Consider the following 27361-nt stretch of genomic DNA (forward strand, 5'->3'; position numbering starts at 1 on the left):
ACTAACGCAAACAGATGCCTTGAATGGTTTCACAATTTTAGATGCCATGACCTAGTGGACGAGTCTGTGCAGAACAGACACACAGGGTGTGACCAATGCTAGAACTAACGTGTTCATCAGTGAAGGACCTACTGGCTATTCATAACTGCTTATAAGATACTGAATATATAATTCCTGCATTTACAAGTTCTTTATGTTATTATCTATATTATTAATCTTCTGAAATTACCTACATATTAGTGTTCCACTGTTTTCTCTGAAAGGTTGTATCGTCTGAAATTTCCTATTTTTACTGTATGTTCAGAGAGCCTATTAAGATTATAAAATATATGAAGTACATGAAAAGAAGAAGAAATAATATTCAACAGCAGATCACAAGCCTCAATGAAACCATTTAATTGTGTTTAAAAACCACTACTACCTTATTTCTCTGAGTAAATAAAATAAATACACTTTTTCAAAGTGGAGGAATTACCAATTACAAATCTTTTCCTCTCCCCCATTCATAACTTAATAGTAAACCAGAAGAGTATAGGAAAGGAAGCCTTTTAGCAAGAGACCATGTAAATATTTAAATAGATTGGGGGAGGATAAAAAACAAACAGCTGTCCCTCTTCCCAGCTGCACTCATACTGTTCTTGTCCAAGTACTTCTTGCATATTTGCCCAAGGTGAAAGGGAAGGCTCTTTAACCCTTTCTCCCTCCAGCTTTCATGGCCTGTTTCTGTGCTGCAAAGTGAACTGCAGGTCCAAGAGCTGAATTTGGACAATAAAACCCTGAGATTTGGAAGCTGCTTGTTCACAGGGTATTTGCTCACTGAAGCCTTGGTACAGTCTGTACTCTTGTCTGTTCAGACCAAATAAATAAGAGCTTTGATCCAAACTGCAGCAGTGACCATACTTGTGCCTCCTCACCTCACACACATGCCACCCCAAGATTTCCAGTGCCCAGGGTACAAAGGGTCCCATAGTGCAGTCTCAGGGTTCGTGTATGGGGGTCACAAAATACTGATACTGAATAGTAAATGTTTTACTGCTCCTATCAACTTCAGTGCGACAACTGACAGCATCCTCCAAAAAAAAAATAGAGCAAGAGAACCTGTATGTAATACACAGAAGAATACAAAGACTGCCTTTGGGACACACAACTTCATTTATTTGAAAGAGAATTACAGTGCAGGAGATGGCACAGCTCCTGTGGCTACACATGCTTTGGTTAGTTTTGCTCAGAACATACAAACAGTACAGTACGTATTTGTTCTGCGTACCTAACCACAAACATTTCCATTCATTCCTAACACATTATCAATATTTTTGCTTGTTTAGAGCCAAGAGTGAAACTAAATTCTGGTTCAGTGTAACTGGAGGTTCACCATCAACTCGTGAAAGTCATAAATGGCTCTTTAACTAAATCAGCAAGATCTGGAAATCTCTGTTTGGATTTATTCCCTTAAAATACATCAAATCTTCCAGTACCCATTCTTCTTAACTGACTTCAGTTGTTCTGCTTCCTGACACATTTTCCAGAAATTCAAGACACCATATAACTCGAATTTTGCATTTCATGTTCCCTCTTTGTCCCCACACATGCTCCAAGTTGCAGAAATAACAGAGGACCTAAGCCCTACCAAACTGACTTCTCAATTTAGGGTTAACTACTGCAACAACAACTTTAATATGTATAAATGCTTTCAGTATTAGAGTCAACATTAACATCCTAGAATCAGTTCCTCACCAATACCTTCTCAGAAAGTTTCAGATCATACACCTGTATGACTTACACATTTCTTTCTCAGAATGCAGTCTTCACATTATTTATTTGGTGCTTATTTAAGTCACAGCTCTCCTTTGCATGCTGACTAACCACCTTCCACATGATTTTTAAGAAATCTGAATCTTCCCTCTGCCTCAGTGAGGAGAAAGAATGTTTGCATAGAAACTCACACAGAATGTTCTGATTCACATCTGGTTACTTCATATCTAGTTTTTGAGAAGAGACAGTGTAAGGAATGGCATGTACATCTTTTTTGGGGTTGTTAATACCTGAAAGAACCAGGACAAAAAAAAAAAGTATCCCCCAATACATATACCACATATAAAGTTATCTATAAATATGTTTTGAATCCAAAAAACCCACATACCAATATTTTTTAATTTAAGGGTTTTAAAAGCTGTTGTTACGCCTGCAAGGGAGAAATTCTACTTGTGTGATCTTGGTCATGCCAGTAAACTTAGTGATTCAGCTGTATTAAATTCACCGAAACTGTTTTGCAAGTAGTCTGCGACGTTAAGCAGTACCATTAAAGAAAACAATATTAGATTTATACACATTAAGTTGATATAAAAATTCTGTGTTGGTAAAAGCCCTGGGAAATTGGCCAAGTTGTATCCTGACAAGGCTTCAAGGCGGAAAGGGACACTATGTGCAAGAAAGCCCATGTGTAGTACCTCCGTATTTCATATTCGGTGGCGGTCCACAATTCAGCATCAAGGTCAGCCACTAAGGATTGTCTCTACAATTTACACAACAGAAGCGATCACTGGAAAACCACAGCTACTGTAGTGCGCATCCCACCGGGGAACACTGATGTGGAAAAAAACGAATTTGTGAATGTCATTAGTGCAAATCCCAACTCTCACAACTCATCGGGTTTCTCACACATTATGTAGACTCATCCAGCTGTGGTTCAGAAGCCTGCCCAGCCCCCCACTCCCCTAAAAAGACTTCAAGGAGCCCAAGTACCATCGCAACACGCTTAAACATCCCTACCAAAAAGCTTAACCTGTAGGTGCAAAACCTTTCGCAGGCAGTCCGCAGACACACCAATGTCGTCAGCAGAAGCTATCATCCTGCAAATACTCCTCTCTACCCCCAGCTCTGTGTACAGAGCCGCTATGACACTCTCGGTTACCCGGCCCGACTAGCGAACGAGCTCACGGCGAGTTCCACCTCATCAAGTGCTGTACAGATACATGGCAGCCCACCAGAGCGCCTCTACAGCCTGAAGCCTGCGCCAGGCAACGCGTTTGTTCCTCGCGAAGACGCGTTCTCTGGTACTCTGAGTACACGACAGAGAGGCGCGGCGGTTTCTCCAACAGCTTGTGACAAGAAAACTACCGAGACCCACGGCCACGCCGCCACCGCCATTTGCCAGGAGCGCCCCAGCAGCAGAGCTCACTGTGGGGTGAGCGTGCGGGGCGGGGGAAGGACGCCACGCACCAGCTCCACACGGGCAGGGCTGCCCCCTCCCTCCGCAGGCGGCCGCTGCGCCGCCAGTGAACAATACCCTGCAACGAGGAACAGGCGGCGGCCGCCTGGGCTGACAGCGGCCCCGCCCCGCCCCGCCCCGCCCTGCCCCCTGCTGGGCGAGGCTCAGCACGGGGACACGCGGCCCCGTGAGGAGGAGCCGCCATGGCACGAGGGGGACGCACAGCACCCTGCCGCCAGAGGGTGGAGCTGGCACGGCCGTCACGTGACGGCGGCGGCGCCCCCGCCCCCTACGTCCCGCTCACGTGACCCGGTTTGTTGTTGTTGCTGCCTCCGCGGGGCGGGTGCCCGCGTGGGCGGTGGCGGGGTCACGTGCCGGGTTTAAATCGCTCCCTGGGGGTGGGGGAGGGGGCTGTGGCGGAGGCGCTCCGAGCGCTGCTGCGTCGGGCGGGAGGGGGGCGGCGGTTGCTACTCCAAGATGGCGGACGACGAGATCCGGCTCCTCCGTCCGCGCGACTGCGGCCCCGGCGGCGCGGCCGAGAGCGTCGAGCCCGCTCTGAAGCGCCAGCGCCGGGACTCGGAAGACGGTGGCTGCGGGCGGGGCGCGGCGTACGCCCAATGCCCGGACCGGGTCGCGGGGCCGCCGCCCGCCACCGCTGTGGCGGCGGAGCTGCCGGGTGAGGCGGCTGCCGTTACCGCCGATGGCGGCGGCCGGACGGAGGAGGAAGAGGACGAAGAGGTGGCGGCGGTCTGGAGCGGCGCGGACAATAGGGCCGGGTTGCGGGGCCTGCCCCGGGCGGAGCCGCCTCCGCAACCGCGGCAGCGGGGCCGGGGGGAGGGGGCGGAGGCGGCGCCCGGCGAAGACGCGGCGGAGGCGGCCATTGGCTGCAGGCGGGCGCAGTGTTCAAACGGGGCGGCCGAGGCGACGGCCCTGCATCCCGGTGAGGACCCCATCCTTCCCCTCCTCCGCCTGGCCCGCCGGCACAGGCCGCGGGCCGGCCCCTCGCAGCCGTCAGGGAGCGGCCCGGCCGCGCAGCCCTCGTCGGGAAAGGCGGCGGCCGCGGCGGGCTCCCTCCACCTTACGCTGGCGCTTGGTGCGGGCTCTGCGCTGGGGCTCCCCGCGGGCGCCTCGCCGCGGTAGCCGCCCCGGCTTTCCCGCGTAGCGTTGGCCCGGGGGCCGTGTCGCTCGCAGGGAAGGTCGGTGTTCACCTGCTGCAGGCCGGGGACGGCGCTGGTCTGCCCCGGTCTGGGGTGGCGGGGAGAGAGCGCCGCTACTAGCGGGCGCTGCTTGCGGGGTGATCCCTGAGTACACGCTGTGCCGCGTACATCTCCCGAACCGTACATCGAACGCAAATTCGAGAGAGCTGCTGCATCCGTTTTTCTAAACCTTATCAGCTCTAATTCTCGTCAGTCCTTGTCAAAGCCTGTTCTTTTTTGTGAGTGGCTTTGGAGAAGGAGAGGCTTCTTCACAGGAGGAGATCGATTTGGCTCTTATTTCTGAAAACACACATTTTGCTGTGTTGCTGGCAACAAGTTATTAAAAATCATAAGCTCTGTTTCATTTTCACAGTCAACTTGCACAGAAAGCACAGGAGCAGCGGTCTTGAACAAGTCTTTACGTAACTTTAAGTTACAGTTTTGATTAAGATTTCAGTGATCGCAGCACAAAACTAAACTATAATCTTATGAAAGAGTTTCTTTGCAGATCATGTTAGAAACATATTGTTTGGGCAGTATCAAAATGAACCTACCTTGCATTGCATTATTGAAATGGATAGGCTTTGCTCATTTTGGTTTTTAAGTTAGTGCTTTGGAAAGACTTCTTAAAAGATCTGAGATGCTGGATTCTGCTAGTAAAGTCTTTATATTTTATTCTAGAATGCAGTTAGAAGATATTTTACCTTTTAACTCAATACTAAAATTCTACAGAAATTCTTTGCCTGTGCAAAAGCAGTCCAGAAGGGAACAGAGCTGTATGATAAGCTTGGACAGCCTTGGTATTTAAAAACTTCATTGGAACAGGACAAGAGTAAAGCTAATGATCTCTTATCAGTGCCTTGTATGAAGCGGTTTTGCTCAAGTTACTCAGATCCTCAGGCATGTTTTGCTATGGAAGTCCTTTGAGGAACCAAATGGATGCACAGGGAGTGTTACAATTTAAGCTGTTGCTTTAGTGTGCATGTATCTGTCACAGTGTTTTTTAAATGCAAGACAACCAGACCTGTATGTGATGAGTCTTCAACACTGTAACCTTTGTTTCTTTATACAACAGGCATAAACATTGTTTTAGTAAATCTTGCACTTCACACTTACTGATGTGTACCAGTCAACTTTTTTCTTAGTAATGCTTTTTGCATAGTATGTTCACTGACTTCGTGCATCATGAGATGGAACTGATATGCTGTAAATGAATAGGTTAATTATAAGAAACAGCAGTGTCAGTGAGTACCTGTGGTCTCAGAAGAACAAGACAGCAAGCACAAAATGCAAATTCCTGTCCTCCACCTCTTTCCATTCGAACCAGAATAAAGTACTTATGCCAGCAACAGAAAGAACAGGACAACAAAATCTCTGAATAAAAACTGATGGTGTTTCGTGCTGTTCTTTATTCAAGAGTAAAGTGAGGTGACCTAGTTAAAATATGGTAGGGGCTTATTCAAATAGAAGTTGAAAACTATTACGGTGATTCTTTGCTTTAGAGAGCCTTACTGAAACTTGTTCTCCTTTGTTCATAATTTTAGCTTTTAAAAAAATTAAGCTGCTGTTGCTATTTCTAATAAAGCCAATTTAAAAAAAAATCTTAGTAGTCTAAATTCTGAAAAACTGCTCAGGTTAAAATTTAGATTTCCCCTTAAATATTAGCTTAGTAATGCATGCTGTAAGACAAGTATCTCATTCTTCTTTGGGCTGCTCCATCTAGATACATGATGAAGTTAGATTGAGTTACTCTGGCTTAAGGCCATGAGCTGAGCTGAAGTAACTGTGGTAGTCTAAGCCAAACCGAGCTGCAGAGTAAACTGGATGAGATAAAGTGAAGGTGGTTCAAGGTGGCACATTTTCTGTCATAACTGAAATATAATAAAAGTGCGTATGTGGTCACCTATTGCAGCTCAGCTGCAAGGTAACACCTAACAAAATTCTGTAACTGTTGTATCCAAATGTGTATTTGTGGGCTTTTATAAAACACTGTGCTTTTAAAACCTAATCATAGACTGGTCTATAAATAGTGATGCATTTTCATTTTATCCAGTTTCTCAGCTGAAGTGAGAATTTGTAAGAGAAGATAATTTTTAGTTATACCTTTAAAACATCTGGATTTTTTCTAAAATACAGAATCCTTAATGCCCAACACTTCTGCAAATTTCAGTGTGGTCAACATCCAGCCCACTAAAGCCCAGTATTAAGATAGCAAATCCTGCTGTAAATCTACTGAAGGCTTGAAAGCATATATAAACTTAAAAAAAAAAAAAAGTAGAAATTTCCCATGTCTGCGTGACAAAACTGCTTATTTATAATTCATTGCAATCAGATTTTATACAATTTTAGGGTGTGTGATGTATTTAAAAATGTACAATTTTAGGGTTTGTGATGTATTTAAATATATACTTGTGCAATTTAGCTTTAGTGTAACCCATCTACCATTGTTGTGCTGTCTTGCAGATAACTTCCTTTTTAGTGATGAAATCATAGCCAATGGTTTTCACTCTTGTGACAGTGATGAAGATGACAGAGCTTCACATGCAAGTTCTAGTGACTGGACTCCAAGACCACGTATAGGTAGAAACCTAAATAATATAATTCTTAGATGCTGTTTGCCTTTGAACAGTTACTTAATTCTTCCCACTCTCCAAATGATTTATGTTGCAAAAAATTAAAAAAATTAAAAAATTGGCAATTACTGCTTTTGAGCAGCTGAGAGTTGTTGACTATTCTGCATGTTATTTAAGGAGTTTAAAAATTAACTTCTTTAAACCTGATGTATTTTGATTAAAACTGTCAGTGTCTTTTTGTGTAGAAAACTGGCTGTGATCCATATTAAAAGCATACACACAGGCTCTCTAAATTGAATGACTGTTAGCATATTTCTTGCCTATTAGTATTCTTAAAGGAACAAGAAGATGATTTGTGTGTGATTTTAGCCAATCTGTAGGGCTTCACTGTCCTAAGTGTTACATCAGTTTGGGAATTACTAGTCTGCATATATATTGCATACTAGCAGTAGATAAGTTAACCGTAGCAGTTAGGAACTCAGTAGAAAGTTCTTGCCTTGTACAAAGGCAAAATAACTGCTCCCTGGTGATTTATGTGGGACAGTGGCTTCCAGGGTGCAGTGGGGTCACGTCTTTGTCACGTCTTACCCAGGCGTGACAATACCACAGCATTTATTTTGTTAGTCTTGATAGGAAGAGCAGCAAGAAAACACATCATGATGACATAATATTCCACTTAAAAATTGTCTTTGCTAATCCCTCGTTGCAGGATCACTATTGGTTCCTTTGGGGCAAATATGTATAGCAGTTGTTTTCTTTGTATGTACTGTAATTAGCCTTAGTGATAGCTATTTGAGTCCTCTTAGTTCAGCTTCTTAAGATTCACCTGTTTTACTGCTCTAATCTTGAATGCTTCTGGAAAGATTGATTAGATGGCTTTAAGAGATCATGTCTGAAATCATGAGTGTTAGATGGCTAAAAGAACAACAAAAATCCGTGGATTGGTGGGCTCTACTTGACTCTTTAATGTTTTATAATATGCATGTTTATTGTCTCTTCAACTTATTACTGTAAATAGCTTACAAAATGTTGAAAGAATACCAATGAAGCCATAAAATGGAGATACACTGTGAAAATCTCATTGTTAAATAAGTGCACCTCTAAGAGCCATCAAGTTTACTATGAACGGGGATTTTTACTTGACTTTCATTAAAACCTTCATGGGTTAACATCATAGTGAGTAAAAAAACGAGCTGTACTATCACTTAGAGCAAAATATGCAGAGGCTTTGATGAACAAAGTAGTAAATTAGATTAATAAAATGTTATAGCAAGCATTAATAAATGGAGCAGTGATACAATAATCTGAACTATTTGACTCATTCTAATTATATTTTTTTCTTAGGTCCCTACACTTTTGTTCAGCAGCATCTCATGTTAGGTACAGACCCACGGACAATTCTGAAAGACCTGCTACCAGAAACAATCCCTCCGCCTGAACTAGATGATATGACACTGTGGCAAATTGTTATAAACATTCTTTCAGAGCCACCAAAAAGAAAAAAACGAAAAGATATTAATACCATTGATGATGCTGTGAAACTTTTACAAGAATGCAAAAAAATAATGGTCTTGACTGGAGCTGGGGTACGTACTACTACACTTAAGAGTGAGAGAATACGTAGACAGTTGGTTAAATACTTATCCAGTGCTTTACAGCATGCAGGTGATGTGAACCTCATGACTTTCATAATCAAATAATTACGCTAGATGAGAAGAGGAGGCACAGCTGTCCACTACAAATGATGCACACTGCAAGACTGGAGCTTAAATTGGAAATTACATGATCTTTCATAATAAAATATTCTTAAAAACATTTAAGTCCTTATACAGTTGTTTCCATGCAAAACAGATCACTTCTACCTGTTCCAGAACATTTTCTACCCCAGTCTTTTTTTTTCATGTGAAACAAAGGTAATGATTTTTTAAACAAAATGTCAGTGAATCTTAAAATACCTCATGGAGATAGAGGTGTACTAGAAGAAGACTGAAAAAGGAAGAGTTATGGGGAAGGGAGATTTTCATTAGGTTTCAGTAGACTAAATCTTACTTTTCACATGTGCTGCTCTATGATGGTAATGAGTTTACCCACTGTTTTACTGAAGAACATTTCTAAGCTGTTGTACATTTGCAGCTTTGTACCTGTGTACCAGATCATGATACAAAAGTTGATAATTTTTTTGCTTCTGTTGTTCATACACTGAGGGTGTGACATGATTCAAAAAAGATGAGTGATTCAAATCAGCTTGTTTTATTTGTTACCCAATCTTGCTCTTTCTATAATTATTATCACACACCTGTTTCTCCTCCTTTTTCCTTAGCGTTTTGGGGTAGTCTGAGACAATAAATTTCAGTCTTCACTGACCACTACAATGCTCTGATAATATTTATCAAAAGGATTTTCTTTATCAAAAGAAAGTCTACCTTGTTACTGTGTTAGCATGTAAAAAAAATATATCAACCACTTTGTCCAAGCCAAAGTTGACAGATCAATGAACACCTATTAATTAAATTTAATACAGTGGTATTTTAGATTTTTGTTCACATCTTACAAAACTTCCACTAGTAAAAGTAAGTGTCCTATTACTGCCTGTGAGATTGTACTAACAGGGCTTTCTGTGCTGTTTTTCCTGTTTGGGATTTGAGAATTGTTTTATTGGTTAAAAAAAATAAAAAGAAAGAAATAGGAGGGGAGAAGCAACAGAAAAATAAGTAAGAGAGCCCAGACTGGGTTTGTTCTTAAAGTCTTCAGCACAGTCAGCGTACAGAAACATGATTTTCCAAGTAGTTTGTATCACAGCAACTCTTTATAGCTGAATATGTAGTTTTGCTTATTTCAGATTGCAAAAATATATTTCAGGTGTCTGTGTCTTGTGGAATACCTGACTTTAGATCAAGAGATGGCATCTATGCACGCCTTGCTGTAGACTTCCCAGACCTTCCAGATCCTCAAGCAATGTTTGATATAGAATACTTCAGAAAGGATCCCAGGCCATTTTTTAAATTTGCAAAGGTATGGTTTTCCAACAGTTCTTTTCTTGGTCAGTGAAGATAGATGACAGTATTAAAATGCATAAATCAGATATAAAACTATTCTATTAACAAAACAATATCTGTCTTATTTTTTATAAGCAAGATAGAAAAATATGTTAATAGATTGAATTTACTCTAATGAGAGACCCTGTTCAGTAGTATAACAGCTTTGTCCTTGGGCAGGTCTTTGTAATGTAGCAATTTTATATCCTCGTGTTACTTCAGTCATTGTGTGCAACCACATACTGTCCTTATTAGAAATATTCAGCAACTTGTATTTTTTATGTTTTTTTTATGTTATTTTTACCGTTCCTGTTACAAGTTCATTGTGTATACAACCGTTCTGGATGGTATGTCTCTAATTTCAGGGAGGATAAATAAAAATTTGTAGGTACATGGTTAAACTTGAATAGTCTTAGCTGCAGGTACTTTCTCTGAAAAATGAAAGAATGTGAGAAATTTTTGGCCAACACATGAGTAATGTGGAAAGCTACATTCGGATTTGATATCCTGTGGCATGCTTTCCAGTGTTGCACAATACATTCACATTTAATCACTGTATTTACAGTAAAGCAGTTTCATGCACTAATAAGTGCCTGTTTCAGGTTTTCATATAGCTGTCACAAGAATCTGTACATTTTAGGGAATTAAAGCCTTTTTGCAGGGACTGTGTTCACTTGAAAGGGAGAACACAGCAGTTTTTAGAAAGATGTTAGAGGTATTAAACAGTTTAAAAAGCGGGGAGTACATTGCAGAGACAAAGAATTGTAGAAACTATAGACACATGTAGCAACAATAAAATAATGACACCTAATCTGGTATTTCCTTGTGGGGGAGAAAAAAAAAAAAAGAAGTCAAAACCAAAACATTTAGGAATTACTACAGGACCAGTAAGGACTTGTGAAAATCAATCACTACTAGTTTTGCTCACTTTCTTCTCTTTGCTTGCTGTTTATACTACTGCCCTGTTATAAAGATCAGAAGAGAAAAATAAATGTATTTTGCAGCTGCTTAGCTTTCTCTGAAAGCCTCCTATCTAGATACTAGTATGTTTTGATGCTTATTAATGTAGTCAGTTCCTTGGTTGTTTTGTTTTGATGTTTGGGGTTTTTTTAGTATTAGAACAAACAAACCACCCAACAAGAAAAAACGAACAACCCAACCGCAAATCCCACCAAAAGAGCAAGGAAAAAAAACCCAACTTACTTGATGTCTGTAGGTACATAGGTTTTACCAGAATAGTCCAGTGTGGCTGATTGATAGGCTATTACTAAAATGATTTCTCCTACTTCTTTTTTGTCCGTCAGCTTAGAATATTGATGTCTGATTTTATGAAGTCTTAAATTCTTTTAAGACTGGCCAAATAAATTTTCAGAGGTCGGTGGCAGAACACTTCTTGCTTCTTCAGACTAAGATATAAAAGCTGTTACGACCACATGAATAACTGACTATAATTGTGTAGTAGCCCTATTCATAATCTAGATAATCTAGCACAATGAGCAATCATTGGTCATTGCAGCAGCTTAACTCCAAAGACCCATGTAGTTTCAGAATTATGAGTAACTTGAAATATTTGGGGAAAAAACAAATATGTTAATAGTTGGGCTGTATGACAGCTGAAGGCAGAGCTGTCACAAAGATGAATTTAACAGTTCACTGTTGTTCTAGAACTTTTGATTCAGCTTTAAGTATCTACTGGTAAAGGTAGGCAGCACCTTCCTTCTTGCTGACTTTCTTTTGGCCAGTTATTCTGGTGCTTTTTCCATAAAAAGGCCTCACTTGTGCAGGTGGGACTCCAGCCCAGTTGCTGTTCAGTGGTGACAGAGTGACTGGAAAAGAGAGGTTCTGAAATTCAAGTTCCTCCCCTAAATAAGTGCTTCTGAGCAGCAGAGTGGTGGTGGTGCTTCTGCTGCTGTCTTCCTTATCACACAGCAACGAGAGGTACCACATGGGGTGGTCAGCTCCAGACAAAAGCTTTCAGCTGGGTGCCAAGATTGAATTTTTGTTTTGGCCGGCTCCTTGTTCACTGTGAGGAAGTATCAAATCATTCTACAAAAGTGCCTACATTTTTTTCCGTATGCTCTTTAGATATACCTGCCTACTGTACCTTGACCTAACAGAGAGGTTAAGCATCTATCAGGCACATTAGAATTGCTCTACTAAGCCAATGGTTACTACTGTAACTGGCTAAATTGGCAAAGCTAGTCCAAGTACCACTTGTTTTACCCTTTATATCCAATGCCATTCTGCTTTCTGGGCTTCCATCTTCTAGGAGTGGCTGCTGATAATGCTGAGGAGTAAAAACTGCTTATCCCAAACCAAGAGACCAGAATCCAAATTCATAATGAAATTTTTGTCCAACTGCAGTTAAACCATGTATATTTCAAACAACAAATATTGAGGTTACTTGACACTTACCAAAGGAAAAATGGCTTTTCTATTTCATAATTCTCAAACCCCCAAAAGATCTAAACCTTGCTTTTATGCCGTGTGAAGAACAAAATGCTAACTTGCATGGACCAGTTTATCCTGACACCATCAGAAGCTTAGCTGTTGAAAGAAAAGTTGGCTCTGAGAGATGGCAAAATGCAAAGGGAGTGACAACATTAACTGCCAGCATAATCGTTGTTGATGATATTTAGGCCTGTATGAATTGCTGCAGTTGTATATCCATTTGCACTTTCTAATATACTTCTGAATTCCCTAGGAAATCTATCCAGGACAGTTCCAGCCATCTCTCTGTCACAAGTTCATAGCTTTGATGGATAAAGAAGGAAAACTACTTCGCAACTATACTCAGAACATAGACACACTGGAACAGGTTGCAGGAATCCAAAGGATAATACAGTGTCATGGTTAGTGGTTTTAGTTTCACTTTTCGTATTTTATGTGTAGGAATGATTTTTACTGGTACATGTGACAATCACTATTGGAAGTTTTGGGGATTTTTTTGTTGAATTGTTATCTCTTGGCAACAGATACTGCTTTTTAATGTTGTTTGTTTTGTTGGGGTTTTTTAGGTAGCTTATGTATTTAAATCAGAAGTGATTTAAGTGGAAATACTTCTTTCAGAAATTGTGCCTGATACATGGTGGTCTTCATGCATCAGTAAAGATCCATACCCTGTTCACACAAGCTTAGACCTTAAGTTTTATTAGTCTATTTGTTGCCTCTTTATATTCATGTATGAGAACATAGTGTGGAAATCAGTCTTTTCATAGGTCCCACTCACTGTGTATCAATAAAACGGAGTTTGGCTGTTATCTGATTCTTTATTTAGGTTATATTCAATTGAAATCCTAAAATATGCTGATACTTCAGTGACTTTACCTCATGTATAAAATATTGTGGACTAAGTACCAGTTCATTTGAATTGAAGATCATCTTGTTACAACTTCAGTGTCATACACGTTCTGTAATTACAATACCACATTGAGTGGAATCCCTTAATTAGTTGTTTGATATGCTTTCCATTTCCAAGGAGTTGCAAATGTCAAGCTAAGAGTTCAAGAATTAATTTTTAAGGAAAGCACGCAGAAAACTGGTTCTTAAGGTGCACTTTTGGTTCATTTAGGAGATTTCTGGCAAAGAAATTGATTAAAAGCAGCACTAGTATGTTTGTAAGACATGTCTATCCAATTCCACCTTTTCCAGGGAAAAAAAACTCTTGGTTTCTTTATCTGCATAGCTTAACTTTGCCAGATTTGTCAGTATCCTTTTTTTGGACAGAGCAAATGCTGTACTGTTGTGGTGACCAGAGAGCACACGTTAGAATCCTACTTGTCGAATAACCCAAATCTGGTTTCCATTTGTCCTTAGCATGTCACACATTTTCTTTTGGTTGTCATTCTGTATGACGTATTTGTCATTCACTTCTCACATAGCTATGGTTTTGCACATCACTACCACACTCAAGCTTCCAATTTTTTCAGGTGCACACTACAGTAACTAGGTTTCAGACCATCTTTAGTGTATGTTCTGTATAAGCTGATATTAAATTAGACAGATTCTTGAAAACATGCTATGGATTTTGAGGCCTTTGGAAATCAGCAGAGATTGTTTTGAGTACGTCAAGCTTTATCTGACATACAGTTATGCTGCTCTTTTTTAAAAATGCTAGCTGACTAATGGTAGTGGCTGAAGAGAAACTGAAACTTTATGTAAGGGCTTATACTGCTATATCTATTACTATTATTTATCTTTTTTTGTCTAACTGTGGCATTGACAAGTTAATAATGAATGTACCAAATTACAAGGAACCTTGTAATGAATTGGGGAGTTCATATACGAACTTTTGAACCCATTTCACACTGCAGACGTAAGTTACTAGTTAGATGCATTTTTCTGACTTTAAAATGGCTATTGCATTCAACCAATGCGTCTGGAATTAGATCACATTCCTTGCTATTGCTTTAGCTGAATGATCAGAGGTAGTGTGGTAGCTATATAACTCATGCGTAGGGCAGTATAATTTCTTGATCAAGTCCTTCAACAGCAAAAAGTATTGCACAGAGTTGCAGGTAGGTATCAACATATGCCTCAGACAGACACCCCTAACGCACTGTATAAAGGCCTAAATTATTTCTATGGACAAATTACAATGAGCAAGTAGCTGTCATACTTCCTGTAGTCTTTGGAATCCCGCAAGTTCTGGGAGTTGCAATGATGAGTAAGTGTTTCAGCTGTGCACTTTCCACTCCAACTGTGATAGGCAGACCTGAATTGCCAGTTGTTCCTGAATGATCTGCTCCAAGTTTTTCTGTGCTTTTTGCTCCCTTTGTCTTGACCAAATCTAGTATTCCCAAAACATATTTTGAAGTCATACTTACCCCAGAACCCCTTTATTTAGCAGTGTAAGTATTGGTTGGCTGCTGTATGTAGGTTATGAGCAGAAAACATCTTTGGTTTTGGTGGCCTAAAATAATACTCCAGAGGCAGTTTCGGTACTAGAGGTTTTCAGCTGTTCCTGGCTTCTTCAAAGCTTTCAACACCTTAACTGTTACCTTTCTAAAAGTTTCCTTTTGAAGGCAGACTTTTGTACCTTCCTGAACATTATTCAGTCACAGGGCTTTCATACTGACCTCATAACACCATGAGAAATTAGACAGCTACAGGCTTCTGCTGTATGATACTATGAGTGATGCATTCCAGTGCAGGGTGAAAAATCCCAAATTCTTTTTTTTTTACCCTTTGTTTCATGGTTAGGAGAAAATCTGTCATTTTTTTTCTACTTCATTTTTCATTATTCTGTGAACTTCTAGCATTATTGCTTCCACAGATAAAAGGCCTTACAGGCTTCTCTCTCCTGGACATATGCACACCAAAAGACCACTCCAGTTTGCCACAATGACTTCAGACTGTATTTTCATATGTGTTAGCCACCTGATAAGTTTTCCCCTTAGACAGACAGAGAAGCAAATGCTCTACCAGATAGATAGATACTCGAGCATCAGCTTCAGCTGCTTCAGAAACAGGCCAGGAGGGAGCAACACACTTAACATAGTCTTGCCAAATAAACACAGTAGCTAAGCAGGATACTAAGTTCTGAATAGTATTTCAATTTAAACAATGTAGCTTTAAGTTCCCACTACTGCTGAAAGGAACAGTACTAGTGCTATTTAGTTGTCTATAATGAAGTATTTACTAATGCCTTTTCTTAAGTTATTTTGCCCTAGTTTCTTGAGTTCATGTGAGTTCCTGTTCCGCTGCTGCTGTTTGCAGAGCTGCTGGCACTACTGTTAGCTGTATAAAGGGGAAAAGGGAAGGTTATGTTCTCCTCTCCTTGTATATGCTTGCATAGGTTTAGGGAATCAGAGACACAGTATAACTTGTGTTGGCATGCATGTGGTATATCAGTACTCCTAAACCAAGATTTCTACTGACTAACATCTAAATAACTACTTTTAGTACTATAAGTATCTTCTCTGAATTTTACATTACTTTTTAATGACTGATTTTTTTAGCACTGCAACATAACAGCCTTTGTGTCAAAACAGCTTGGCCAGAAAGACCAAATCTGAATGACTGAAAATCCTTATTTCCACCATATGGGTTCTTCCCCTCAGGTTCCTTTGCAACAGCTTCCTGCCTGATCTGTAAATACAAAGTTGATTGTGAAGTTGTTCGAGGAGATATTTTCAATCAGGTAAGAAATTTACTTTAACTCACTGCAGCTTTGTAATCAGTAATTCTCTCTCTCAAAAAAAAAAAAAAAAAAAAGAACTCCAACCAAACCCAAGCCACCGTGCTTGGATCACTGAAAAGATCTGCTTTTAAAGGGCTACATATCTTCGCATGTATTTCATAAAAGTGCCTATCTGTATTTCAGCATTTCCTCTAGTATTTAGAAGTATACTCAAATATGTACTGCAAAAATTAGGTAATGGGAAAAAGCAGAATAAAACCTTAAGAATCTGTTTTGAGAAAAGTAGAGGTTAAAATGGTAAGTAGAAAGTTGGATTTATACCTAGTTTATGTTAGTTTGAACTCACAGTCACACTAAGAAAGCATTCTTAGCTATTTAGAACATTGGTTGCTCTTTGAGCATTTACCTACATTAAAAATACGTTTAAATGGTAGATGATACATGGAGAAATTGTTAACTACAGACCAGCCTCTGAGCAAGGAAGATGATCAAATGAGATGCTGGACACTGCTTTCTAGGACTTCTGAATTACTGCATATTTGGGACTCCCTGCGTCTGGGTGTGAATTGCCTCAGAGCCAAGGCAGGTATTTCTGCTGTGTCAGAGTGATGAACCTTTGGCTTTGCAAGACCCTCTTTGCTCTTCTTCCCCTTCTTTTGAAGGAACAGAGGTGATGATTCTCTGATCAAAAAGATCTTTTTTTATACAAACAGAAGGAGACTCTTTCTACAGACTCATGGGGTTTCATGATAAATGCTTAAGAGTCCACAGTGGCAACTTCAGATGAGAAACATAGAAGGGATGTAAATCTTTCAGGTATTACATTTGAAACTGAACTCAATGAAAGCCTTTCAGAAGAGATGTTTTGATTTAAAGCTTTAAGAAATGTAAATCTCCTAAGCCTGAAGCTTTGTAACACTGAATAAGAAGTCTGGTTTACTTTTCTGATAAGAATATTATTTTTGAGAACTTTTTATTTTACAGATATTTGCTTTTCGTTTACCTTCAAAACCAGCTGGCTAGAGTTTAGGGTTTTTCTTTCTAAACAACTTTTCTAAGTATACTGTAATTTTCTGGTTTGACTGTTAGTGGTCAGCTCTCCTTTTCCCAACAGCACTTTAATCATTGTATGTTCATATTACTGAACCAAACTTCTGCCCCAGTGGCCTGTCCCTGCTGATGCTCTGTAATGGAAGCATGGGGAAGTGGAAAGAAGCAGCCTGTAGCAATACTTCTGCATGAGAACAGAGGGTTCTTACTCCCAAGATGAGACCAAAGGATCTTTTTTAATTCAGTCTCTCAGGCCTTATCTTACAGTACTATTGCCAGGTACATGTCTCCAGGGTAGGCCCTATCTGTAATACTAAATTATTTTCATAATGGCCCAATATCCTTTCATATGAGAAACACAGCTACTGAAAGAAAATCTGTTCCTCCTCCTCTGGAGAAAAAAAAAATAATTCTCTTTTCCATAGCCTGCATTTCCCAAACCAGTGCCATGCAGTTTCTTTTTCTATTGCCTCTTTAGACTATAGAATTTGGTTCCCTAGATATAAAAAGAAACCTTTTCTGTCCTTCTGAAACAAAACACTGTCCATTTCAACAGCTTTGTTTTCTAACAAGTCCTCTTTCACAAAATAGTTTTGGCACCTAGGTCCTAATAGATAGTCCAGTTTCTAGCCTTCGCTGTCCTCCACTTTTGAAAGTTCAGTTATACATGGCCCCAGGTCCTTAGTTTTCCCTAGAAAATACTACCTTTCCTTTGCTCTGGTCCATCCCCTGATGGTCTGAAGTGCTTCACAAGGAAGAGAGTCTAGCTAACATCTTTCTGCCAGGATTTCCTTTCAACATACTATAGATTGAGAATTGTTTGAAATCATCTGTTTAGAAGAATACCAATTTCTTATTGCTGCACTTCAGACTTTTGCCACTTCCAAGATAATGTGCTTGTGCTCTGTAGCATGATTTTTTCTCTGGGTTGCTGCACACAATCACCTTTCTGGATGAGAAGCAGCAGCAGTCATAAATTGCACATAGAACTTCTGAGTAAAAAAGTTGTCAGTCACTTCCAAAAATAGCATTTTTACTTTGCTTTTAACTATATTAGGCAGCTCCAGGAAATAGTGAAAAGGTCTCAGATTTAGGAAGTAAAGGCCCTGCAAATGGAAAACTTGCACCAGTTTTTGGATATTCTTAAGCCAACATAATCTTTACTAATCTTGGCTTTTATACATGGATAACATCAATAGTCAGTGAGAAATTCCATTTTTCTTTTAATTAGACATGAGCAGAGGCAGTGGGGCTTTGGGGGAGTGCTGCTTCTGGAGGTAAAGAGGACCCTAGGTAATTGAGTGGCCAGTTATCTAGCTTTAAATTCTTGGTATCAATTTCAGCTCTTGGAATAGATCCTTCCCCCTTACTGACAACCTTTCTGAGGATCAGCAGAGAAACTGGTGAGCAGTGTAGTGCTGAAAAGCATTTATGGGCCCATTACAGTGACTCAAAATGATTTGGATAGGGACATCAGTTGTTCTATAGAGATCTACTAAGAAACAAGCCATTGGACTTCCTGTGAGAAATGATGGAAACAGAGTTAATATTACCTGGTCTCTTTACATCAAAAGTTAGAGGCCCTCATTTCACCTTCATCCTAAGACAGAGCAATTTCCCTTGTTAAGCCTCCAGCTGAAAGTGCAAAGGCATCACTAACATAAACAGAAGAGACAGCAGGGTAAAAAGCTTCATAAAAGTTTTAAGCTGTTTATATGTTATGCACTCTAATACATAAAGATATGAGGAAAACGTTCCAAGATTCATTCTACCCATCTGCTGCATTTGGTGGAATTCTTCTGGTTGGTTTCCTTTTAGTGAGGGGTTACTAGACTCTCAACTTCGGTACATGGTGAAGGTTTCCTCTATACCAGTTCCTAGTTCTTGTACTGTATTGCTCCTTGTGTGTCCCCCAGTGTTTTCTTCAAAGGAGGATTAGATTCTTTGTTTGAAGACTTGCACTTCTGGGAAAGGTCCTTTAACACTAAAGGAAGGCCTTGTGATGTTTTATCATTTGGAAAGTATTGTCTTTTGTCCTAGTGCAGGCATCCATAAACCATTTCTTCAATTTAAACTTTCTACGTTCTGTATTATTTTTCTGCATATGTTCTCTGTACAAGAAGGAGTTGTTACCCATATAAATATCAGTTGTCATATATTCTCATATTACAGTAGGTAACATACATATTTTTACACCTTTACATAGCACTAATTTGCTTGTGATGACTGCCGTAGGATTGCAAGTACATTTAGCTCCTTAGGTTTATTCTGGGGCATTGTATTTTAATACTGCAGCTGAGAAGACTTGAACTATTTTGAAGAGAAATTGCTCAGTCTGTACATATATTGCTCACCTTCTTGCTTTTCTTCTCTCTGAAAAAGTCTTAAAATAGGAAAGAGCTGAAAGGGGGGGTCCAAAGATCACAAAATCATAGAATCATAGAATAGTTCGGGTTGGAAAGGACCTTAAGATGATCTAGTTCCAACCCCCCTGCCATGGGCAGGGACACCTCACACTAAACCATGCCACCCAAGGCTCTGTCCAACCTGGCCTTGAACAACACCAGGGATGGAGCATTCACAACTTCCCTGGGCAACCCATTCCAGTGCCTCACCACCCTCACAGTAAAGAACTTCTTCCTTATATCCAATCTAAATTTCCCCTGTTTCAGTTTGAACCCGTTACCCCTTGTACTAAAATGTCTTGTTTCAGGAGGAAAAGGAGCCTGCTTCTCCACAAAATCTGACTCTTGTTTTTTTTGGTCAACAAGGATTCTGCTATGTTTTTAGAGGAACTGGAAACATTTAAAATGGAGACCAAACAACAGTTTTTCCCTGGGTTCTTGACCTGTATGCTTTTTGCTAGCTGCTACAGTAGTTGCTTTTTGTCTGTAACACACATAACCTCTGTGGGGAGAGAGAAAGTAGAGACGTAAAGCTCTACAATATACTCTTTAATTAGGGAGGGGTTTATATCAGATCCTACAATGGAAACTGACAGTGAAATGTAAGCTGTTGCCCCAGTTAAACCAAGAAAAATACATTCCTATCAAACAGGAGGTAATTACTCACCAGTTTTGAGCATGACTTCTGGACTTTGGCTTAGTAGTCAGCTAAGAACTGTGGTGAAGAGCTGCATGATTTCTCCCTTTTGATTTAAGAGGACTCCCTCTTTATTCCTGCAGTTGCTGCAGGCTAGAATAAGAAATGTACTTGCCTGTATATCCACAGAAAAATAAAAAGAGGAAATACCACTGAAACTTCCCTTTTTGGTCTTTTGCCAAAATAAATGACTGAATTGTTAAAATCTGAGGTTTTCGAGGGTGCAGCCTTGAACTGTAATAATAGAAGCTGGTTTAATGCAGGTTGTACCTAGATGTCCCAGATGTCCACCTGATGAACCACTCGCTATCATGAAGCCAGATATAGTGTTCTTCGGAGAGAACTTACCTGAGCAGTTCCATCGCGCCATGAAGTATGACAAAAATGAAGTTGATCTCCTTATTGTCATTGGGTCTTCACTGAAAGTAAGACCAGTAGCATTGATTCCAAGTAAGTGGCTATCTAGTAATACTTTCTTTCAGAAATTTGGATCAAAAGTGAAATTCACAGTTAAGAGCTCTAAGAAACACTTTTGGCTTAACTCAGTAAAGAAACTAGATTAAGCATCTAGTTTTCCAGGATGAAAACTGATTGCCTACATAAAGCTGAAATGCAAAATAGAGAATAGAGAAAGTAACAAACTCTAAGTGCTTTTTCTACATTCCAGACAGCTATCAAGGTAATGAAATGAAAATCTGAAAAACTACTCCCCTAAAACTTGAATTATTTCATTTTTAGATTTGGTTCATTTTTCTCCCTGTTTGCAATGTCCTTCCAGAGTTACTTGAAAGATGTAGAAAGGAATCAGCTCTAAAAATCAATGTAATATCAAAAAAATCAGATCAAGGACATCAGGTGTCTGAGTTACAGCTTATTTTAGTCAGTACTTAACACTAAATGATGCACAGCAGCTATTATACATAGCATGTCACCATTTGAATCCTTAGCTTTTAAAAATTATATGGAAAAACATCTCTGCTAATATATATTACATTATATAGAAAAATGACCTTTGGGAAGGCTGAGAAAATACCATTATTCAGGTGCTCTATTTGCCTACCGAGTGAAAGACTTAGTAGTACTAAAGAAATTCTCTTCACTTGCAAGCCTTAGAAGGATGTGTGTTAGCATCTCTTATTAACTGGGAATAGTACTTCATCCCTGGCATTTGTATCAACATCCTCTTCACTGTGCAAGAGGCAGAGGCTAGGCTGCTAGGAAGTGCATAAGGAGTGGAAAGTTAGGACCTATTATACAAGCCATTGCTCATCCCGTGCCCCAGAACTGGATTTCATTAGTTAAGTTATCTGAGGAATTGATGCTAGTTTACCAAACTGGTGGGTGAAGCCTAAATATCAGAAATGGATTGAGCATCCCTGGAGAGTGTCGACCACTGGAAATATTTGCCTAATTAAGGGGATGTCATTTACTAGCACTGTGTTCTTCACGTGCACCTAAGTACATAAAATGAATGCACAAAATCAACATAATTCTTGTAAGAGATTATAGTACTAATTTTAATAATCATTTTAATTCTTGACCGAACATCGGCGTAGTCAAGTTTCTGTGTGTGTGTGTTTCTCAATGACTGAGTAGATGAACACCTTCTACTGGAAAAAAAATGGGGAAAGAAGTCTAGACAGGCTACAGTAGGCATAGCACCTCAAACTGCTGCTGTTAAATTTGGGATTTGCTTGTCGTCTTCTTTGTTTTGGTCTTGTTGCAAGTGAAGGGAGGAATCTAGCTTTCTAAGCAGATCTCTGCTGAAAGTAAAACTGAAGTGACTACCTTGACATTCTCTTTCCTATGTGTAGGTTCCATCCCTCATGAAGTGCCTCAGATCTTAATTAATAGGGAACCCTTGCCTCATCTACACTTTGATGTGGAGCTTCTTGGAGACTGTGATGTTATTATTAATGAATTATGTCAAAGGCTAGGTAGTGAATATACAAAACTTTGCTACAACTCAGTAAAACTTTCAGAAATAACAGAAAAGCCACCACGAACGCACAAGGAGCTTGGAATGCCCTCATCTGAGCTACCGCCTACCCCTTTAAACATTTCAGAAGATTCTAGTTCACCAGAAAGAATGACTCCACCAGATACTTTGGTGGTGTCGTCAGAACATCCAGCTGAATGTAAGGTAGAAAACTGTGACCCTGCCTCAGAAACTAAAGGGGCCTGCATAGAGGAAAAGCTTCAGGACACACAGACATCTCCAGGAAACCCTGAAAATCCTACTAGTGAACTAATGAACTCTGAGACTATGAAGGAAAATGGATCTAACAATGGAGAAAATAAAGAAAAAAATGAAATCTTAAAGAAATGCTGGGTAAACAGATCTGCAAAAGAACAGATCAGCAAAAGGCTGGATGGTAAGTGGTAACTCATTTCAGCATTTTGCATCTTTTGGCTGAGATGTTTATTCTAGACTTACTTTAAAGCAATAAATAAGTTACCCTTGAGTGGATTTTGGTAGCTATTTTTGTTCAGACAAGCATCTACCTAACTCATCATTTTATCATTTGTTTCTTTTGGAGAAGCTGACAGGAAATTCTTTTGTAATTCCTAATTTTATAATCAGTGATTACATACTCCCTAAACAGGTCAAAGTTGAGGAGGCTGAAGGCAGGTATCAAAAAATAAATCAGTTTCTAGTATTTTCAAATGCATTTTCACAAAAAATTAGTTTGATTCTCACGTGTTCAGAAGCTGTTCACACTACATCATAATTTGGTGTGGAAGTAGAACTGAAAGATGAACCCATGATAGATCAACTGCAAATCTCACAGCTGGAGCCAGGCGCATTTTGCAGGAAACTAGAGTTTCCAAGAAAGCCTTCCAATACGCAGCCTCTTAACTGATATAGGGAGTTACCACACTAGGAAATCAGTGTGGATGAACCAGGTATTAAACTGCGACTTTCCAAAGCAAAAGCTGCTTTTAAACTTTGTCAAATAATCTATGCACTGGGTTCCAGTTCTGGTACAAGTGATGGAAATCCAGCTGTGAATACATGTACCAGTGAAAAGAGCTGCTGAACATTGAAGTTTAAATGCTCTTTTGTGTCAGAGGGGAGGAGGGGGCAGAAGGAATGCTGAGCCTTCCAGTAGAGCATTTGGTTTGTGCTTTATAATAAATACACATACATCAAAATAAATACATGTAATCTGTCAGTTTTCACTGTCAGAAAACACACATATGCAGGTACCTTCCAACCAGGAGCCTGTAAGATCTTGTACGAATCATTTCTTTTAGCTTTTTACTGACTTTCAAAATTCTGTTTCAGGTACTCAGTATCTCTTTTTACCACCAAATCGCTATATTTTCCATGGTGCTGAGGTATACTCGGATTCTGAAGATGATATCATATCTTCCAGCTCCTGCGGGAGTAGTAGTGAAAGTGGTTCCTGTCGTAGTCAGAGCTTAGATGTGGAGGATGAGAGTGAGATTGAAGAGTTTTACAACGGCATGGAAGATGAGGATGCTCCAGAAAGGGAAGAGGAACCTGGATTCGGGGAAGATGGAGTTGAACAAGATGAATCGGCAGCTGATGAATCAGCTTATGCAACTGCAGCTGCAGGGACTGACCATTCGAGCAACAAGTTGTGAAGTGGTCATAGACTGGTTACAGGAACTTTCCACCAGCATTAGGAGCTTTGGCATGTCAGAATGAATGTTTACGTCTGAATTTAGAACAACAGAAACATCAGGATGTAGTGTTTATAAATAACAAAAACAGATTTTCATGCTTAGTTTTTTACCTTTTTCAATAAAATTCTATTACTGCGCACTCAACACTAACTTTTTTTTTTTTTTTAAAGGTACTAGGAATACCTGAACAATTGTCACTGTATTCACTTTTAAGTTCCTCTGTCTGATCAGGCATCCATGTATATAATACATAATTTTGCTCACGAATTTCAGCTTATATTATTTTTAAACTGTTTTGAAAAAGCCATTGGAATGTTAAACTAATATAAAGGGAACAGCTAATTTAGACCAAAGAATGGTATTTTCACACCTCTTGCTTTGTAACAGTTTGGTTTATTTAAAACCTCTTGCGCTTCTGCTAAACCTTTAGTTCTTGCCTAATCTGTCATTAAACACTGGCATTTTCTAAGACCTACTGTGGCAGCTAATTTTTTGCTTTAACAGTTACTTTGTATGTTTGAGACATACTTAAGTGCAAGTAGGTAGTTAAATGGAAACAGGACAGCAAGCACTTGAGAAATCCTACGGGTTTTAGACTGATGAAGTGTTGTGAAAATGCTTGGGGTATTGAGTTTAACCCTTCCTGTGGGCAGGAAGCGATGCTGACATTGGCTCCACAGCAGATGTAACACTGGCATTTCAAACAAAATGGATCCCCCACAGCAGAGGTTTTTCATGTTGTACACAAAAGTCAAATTTAGCACAGCTAGCATTAGAAACAGCATTTGCTAAATTGCCAAGGCTCCAGTGTGGAAGCCAGGACAAGTCCAGAATAGTGTTTCCACCAGCATGTGAGAAAGCACAAAAAAATAAGCTCTTCCTTTATTCTTACTGATGCAACTAAGCCAGGAGAAGCTATCTCGAATACTAAGAGCCTCTGCTTGCCCTGCTGAGTGGCTAAAGCACAGCTTAACAACCCAACCTGGAAGCATATGGCTCTGAGCTCATGGTTGGGAAAATAACTCTCTACCTGCTAGCCCCACCATGCCAATTAAAAGCAAAGCAGCTACTCAAATTACTACATTGTGTATCTAAGCGCTAGTAGGCTGCCTTAAAACTGGATGTGGCAAATGTTCAAGTGTGGATTGTTTCTGAGCCTTTAGAACTATGTTGTAAAATTGCACAGTGCAGTAGAAAGTGAAGCAGCGTTTCTCTATAACCACTTTTTCAACATTGGCCCAGATGAACTCTACGATATAGATTATTCCTATACTTTGCTTTAATATTTATTACATTTTGGAAGATGTATAGTAGCTGTTCTTTGAACATAAGATACATCAGTTAATAAGTATTTAAGAACAGCTTCCTGTATTCATCAAAAAATGTTGGCATGTTGCATCTCATTGTCCAAATTTAATACAACTCTTATTTGGCTACACTAAAGAATGCAATATGTTTTGTTTCCACTTGCATGTCACAATGTATTAGTTTGTGCTATAGGAGATATTTTAAATTGAAATACTTTGTTTTAAATTATTTTTACAGTGAGGATTGTTTTCTGCTCTTTTATAATTGTATATAGTGTCTTTTATGTAATCTACTGGCATATGTTTTGTAGAAGACTGTTTAAAATGACTGGCTATCTTCCTGCAACTTTTGAAATACAAAACCAGTGTTTTATACTCGTACGCTCTGTTCTAAAGTCTATTAAAATTGTCATTTGATTTCCGGTTTCTGTTAATTTCTAAATAGATCGTAAACACGTACTGAAAGATGCCCTATAACCTCAAGCTACACCCTGGCTGATGTAGGGCATTACACAGCAAATAGCTTTTTTCCATCTGGCCCCTTGGGGAAAAAAAAAAAAACAGCCCAGCCTGAAGGAGGCTGCTCAGCGCTGTCTTTGGTAAAATGACCTCCTAAAGCACAACACAACACTGTCCTTCACAAAAACTACTTTTCTCCTTTCAAATCCCAAGTTAACTTTAGCTGTCTGTGCTGAACAAGAGTGCTTCCTCCTGCTTGTGCTGCTGCAGGACCATGCAACTCTGCCACCCTAACTAGCCCAAAGCTTCCTTCACTTCTTGCACTTGCCACACCCACCCTGACCCTACATGGCCACATCCAGGAGAAGGTCCCTGTAAAGGAACCTGAGCCATGCAGGAGCTCGGGGCACTTTCTGGCATCACAGACACAAATATTTCACTTCTGTTTCGCAATGCTGACAGTAAAACCCCATGTTTCCCCTGGGGGGTGGCCCTGCCTGCCTGGGCTGCAGATGAAGCCCAGCTCCACCTGCAGAGCTCTGGGCAGCCACTCTGGTTTGTGCCATGGCTTCCTGTGACCACAGCAGTACTGACACCACTTACAACCAAGAGCCTGTCCCCCTTGGACCCGTTCAGTTGGCTTTCCACTACGTAACACCTTACTATTTTGATGGCTCCATTGTACTTCTGAACCACCACCCCACAAATTATGTTTGGCTTAGGAAAAAAAAAAAACAAAAAACAAACACAGAAATTTATAAAACTCACACACTTGAGCCAGGAAATATTAAAAACACTTAGGAATTTTCTACATTAATAATGTTTCTCCATCAATTGCTTATTACTCTGAAAGGACTTTAAAACATTTTTCCTCTGGAATAAAACAGCTGCAGCTTTTTCTGAATTTCGATGAAGTTCTGCTTTTTGTTCTTTCCTGTATCTTTGCCAGTATTACTCGAACAGAAGCGTAACCCCAAATGACAATGTGTCACCTTATTCCTCCACTTCACACACCATCCTTCCACTGCAGTGAAGGTGCTGTTGTTAAGTAACATTTAAAACAACCACACAGCAAACAATGGAAATGAGGAAGTATTTGTTGTCACAGCTTTTAGTATCTAGTATCTCAGATGAAATTTGGATGGATGGATGGAAGAGCAAGTTCAGTTCCAGCTGTAACTAATGCAATCTCGAAAAGGAAGATGACTTATCTCCCTCATCATTTGCATTACCACCCTAGGAAAGCACCTTAACCCTCTTAGCATATATATATATATGTTAAATATATGCACTGAAAAAAGCAAAAGCACAAGGATTTGCTTAATAAGATGGTGCCATTCCCCAGGCCCCTTCCAGCCTATTTTGATGCATCCGTGTCCTGGGTTCAGCAGTAGCAGTCATTTCTCTTCTTCTTAGTAGCTGGTGCAGTGCTGTGTTTTTGACTTTCAGCCTGGGAACAGCGCTGATAACACCGATGTTTTTAGGTACTGCTCAGTCATGTTTACTCTGGCCAAGACAATCCAATTCAAAATGTAGAATTTCAGGTTAAAACAACCAGCCATGACTACTTCAGAAATGGTTCTACACTAGCTTTAACCCATCACATTACGAAGCCCTAACAGTACCTGTAGCATA

The 27361-nt window shown here is 39.9% G+C and overlaps 2 protein-coding genes across 2 annotated transcripts in view; one reads left to right on the forward strand and one right to left on the reverse strand.

Moving 5' to 3' along the window:
- The window catches only part of DNAJC12 (DnaJ heat shock protein family (Hsp40) member C12), a 38904-nt gene that overhangs the window by 10074 nt on the left and 1469 nt on the right, over positions 1–27361 (reverse strand). The gene's annotated exons all lie outside the window — the stretch shown is intronic.
- On the forward strand, positions 3639–25684 carry SIRT1 (sirtuin 1). Its single transcript, XM_065670955.1, has 9 exons — positions 3639–4148; positions 6868–6984; positions 8322–8563; positions 9837–9989; positions 12717–12864; positions 16075–16154; positions 20570–20756; positions 22121–22681; positions 23596–25684. The coding sequence occupies exons 1-9, from the start codon at positions 3686–3688 to the stop codon at positions 23916–23918; spliced, it is 2274 nt and encodes a 757-aa protein (XP_065527027.1). The 5' UTR covers positions 3639–3685; the 3' UTR covers positions 23919–25684.

Source organism: Lathamus discolor, chromosome 3 (assembly GCF_037157495.1).
Source record: "Lathamus discolor isolate bLatDis1 chromosome 3, bLatDis1.hap1, whole genome shotgun sequence".
Taxonomy (NCBI): domain Eukaryota; kingdom Metazoa; phylum Chordata; class Aves; order Psittaciformes; family Psittacidae; genus Lathamus; species Lathamus discolor.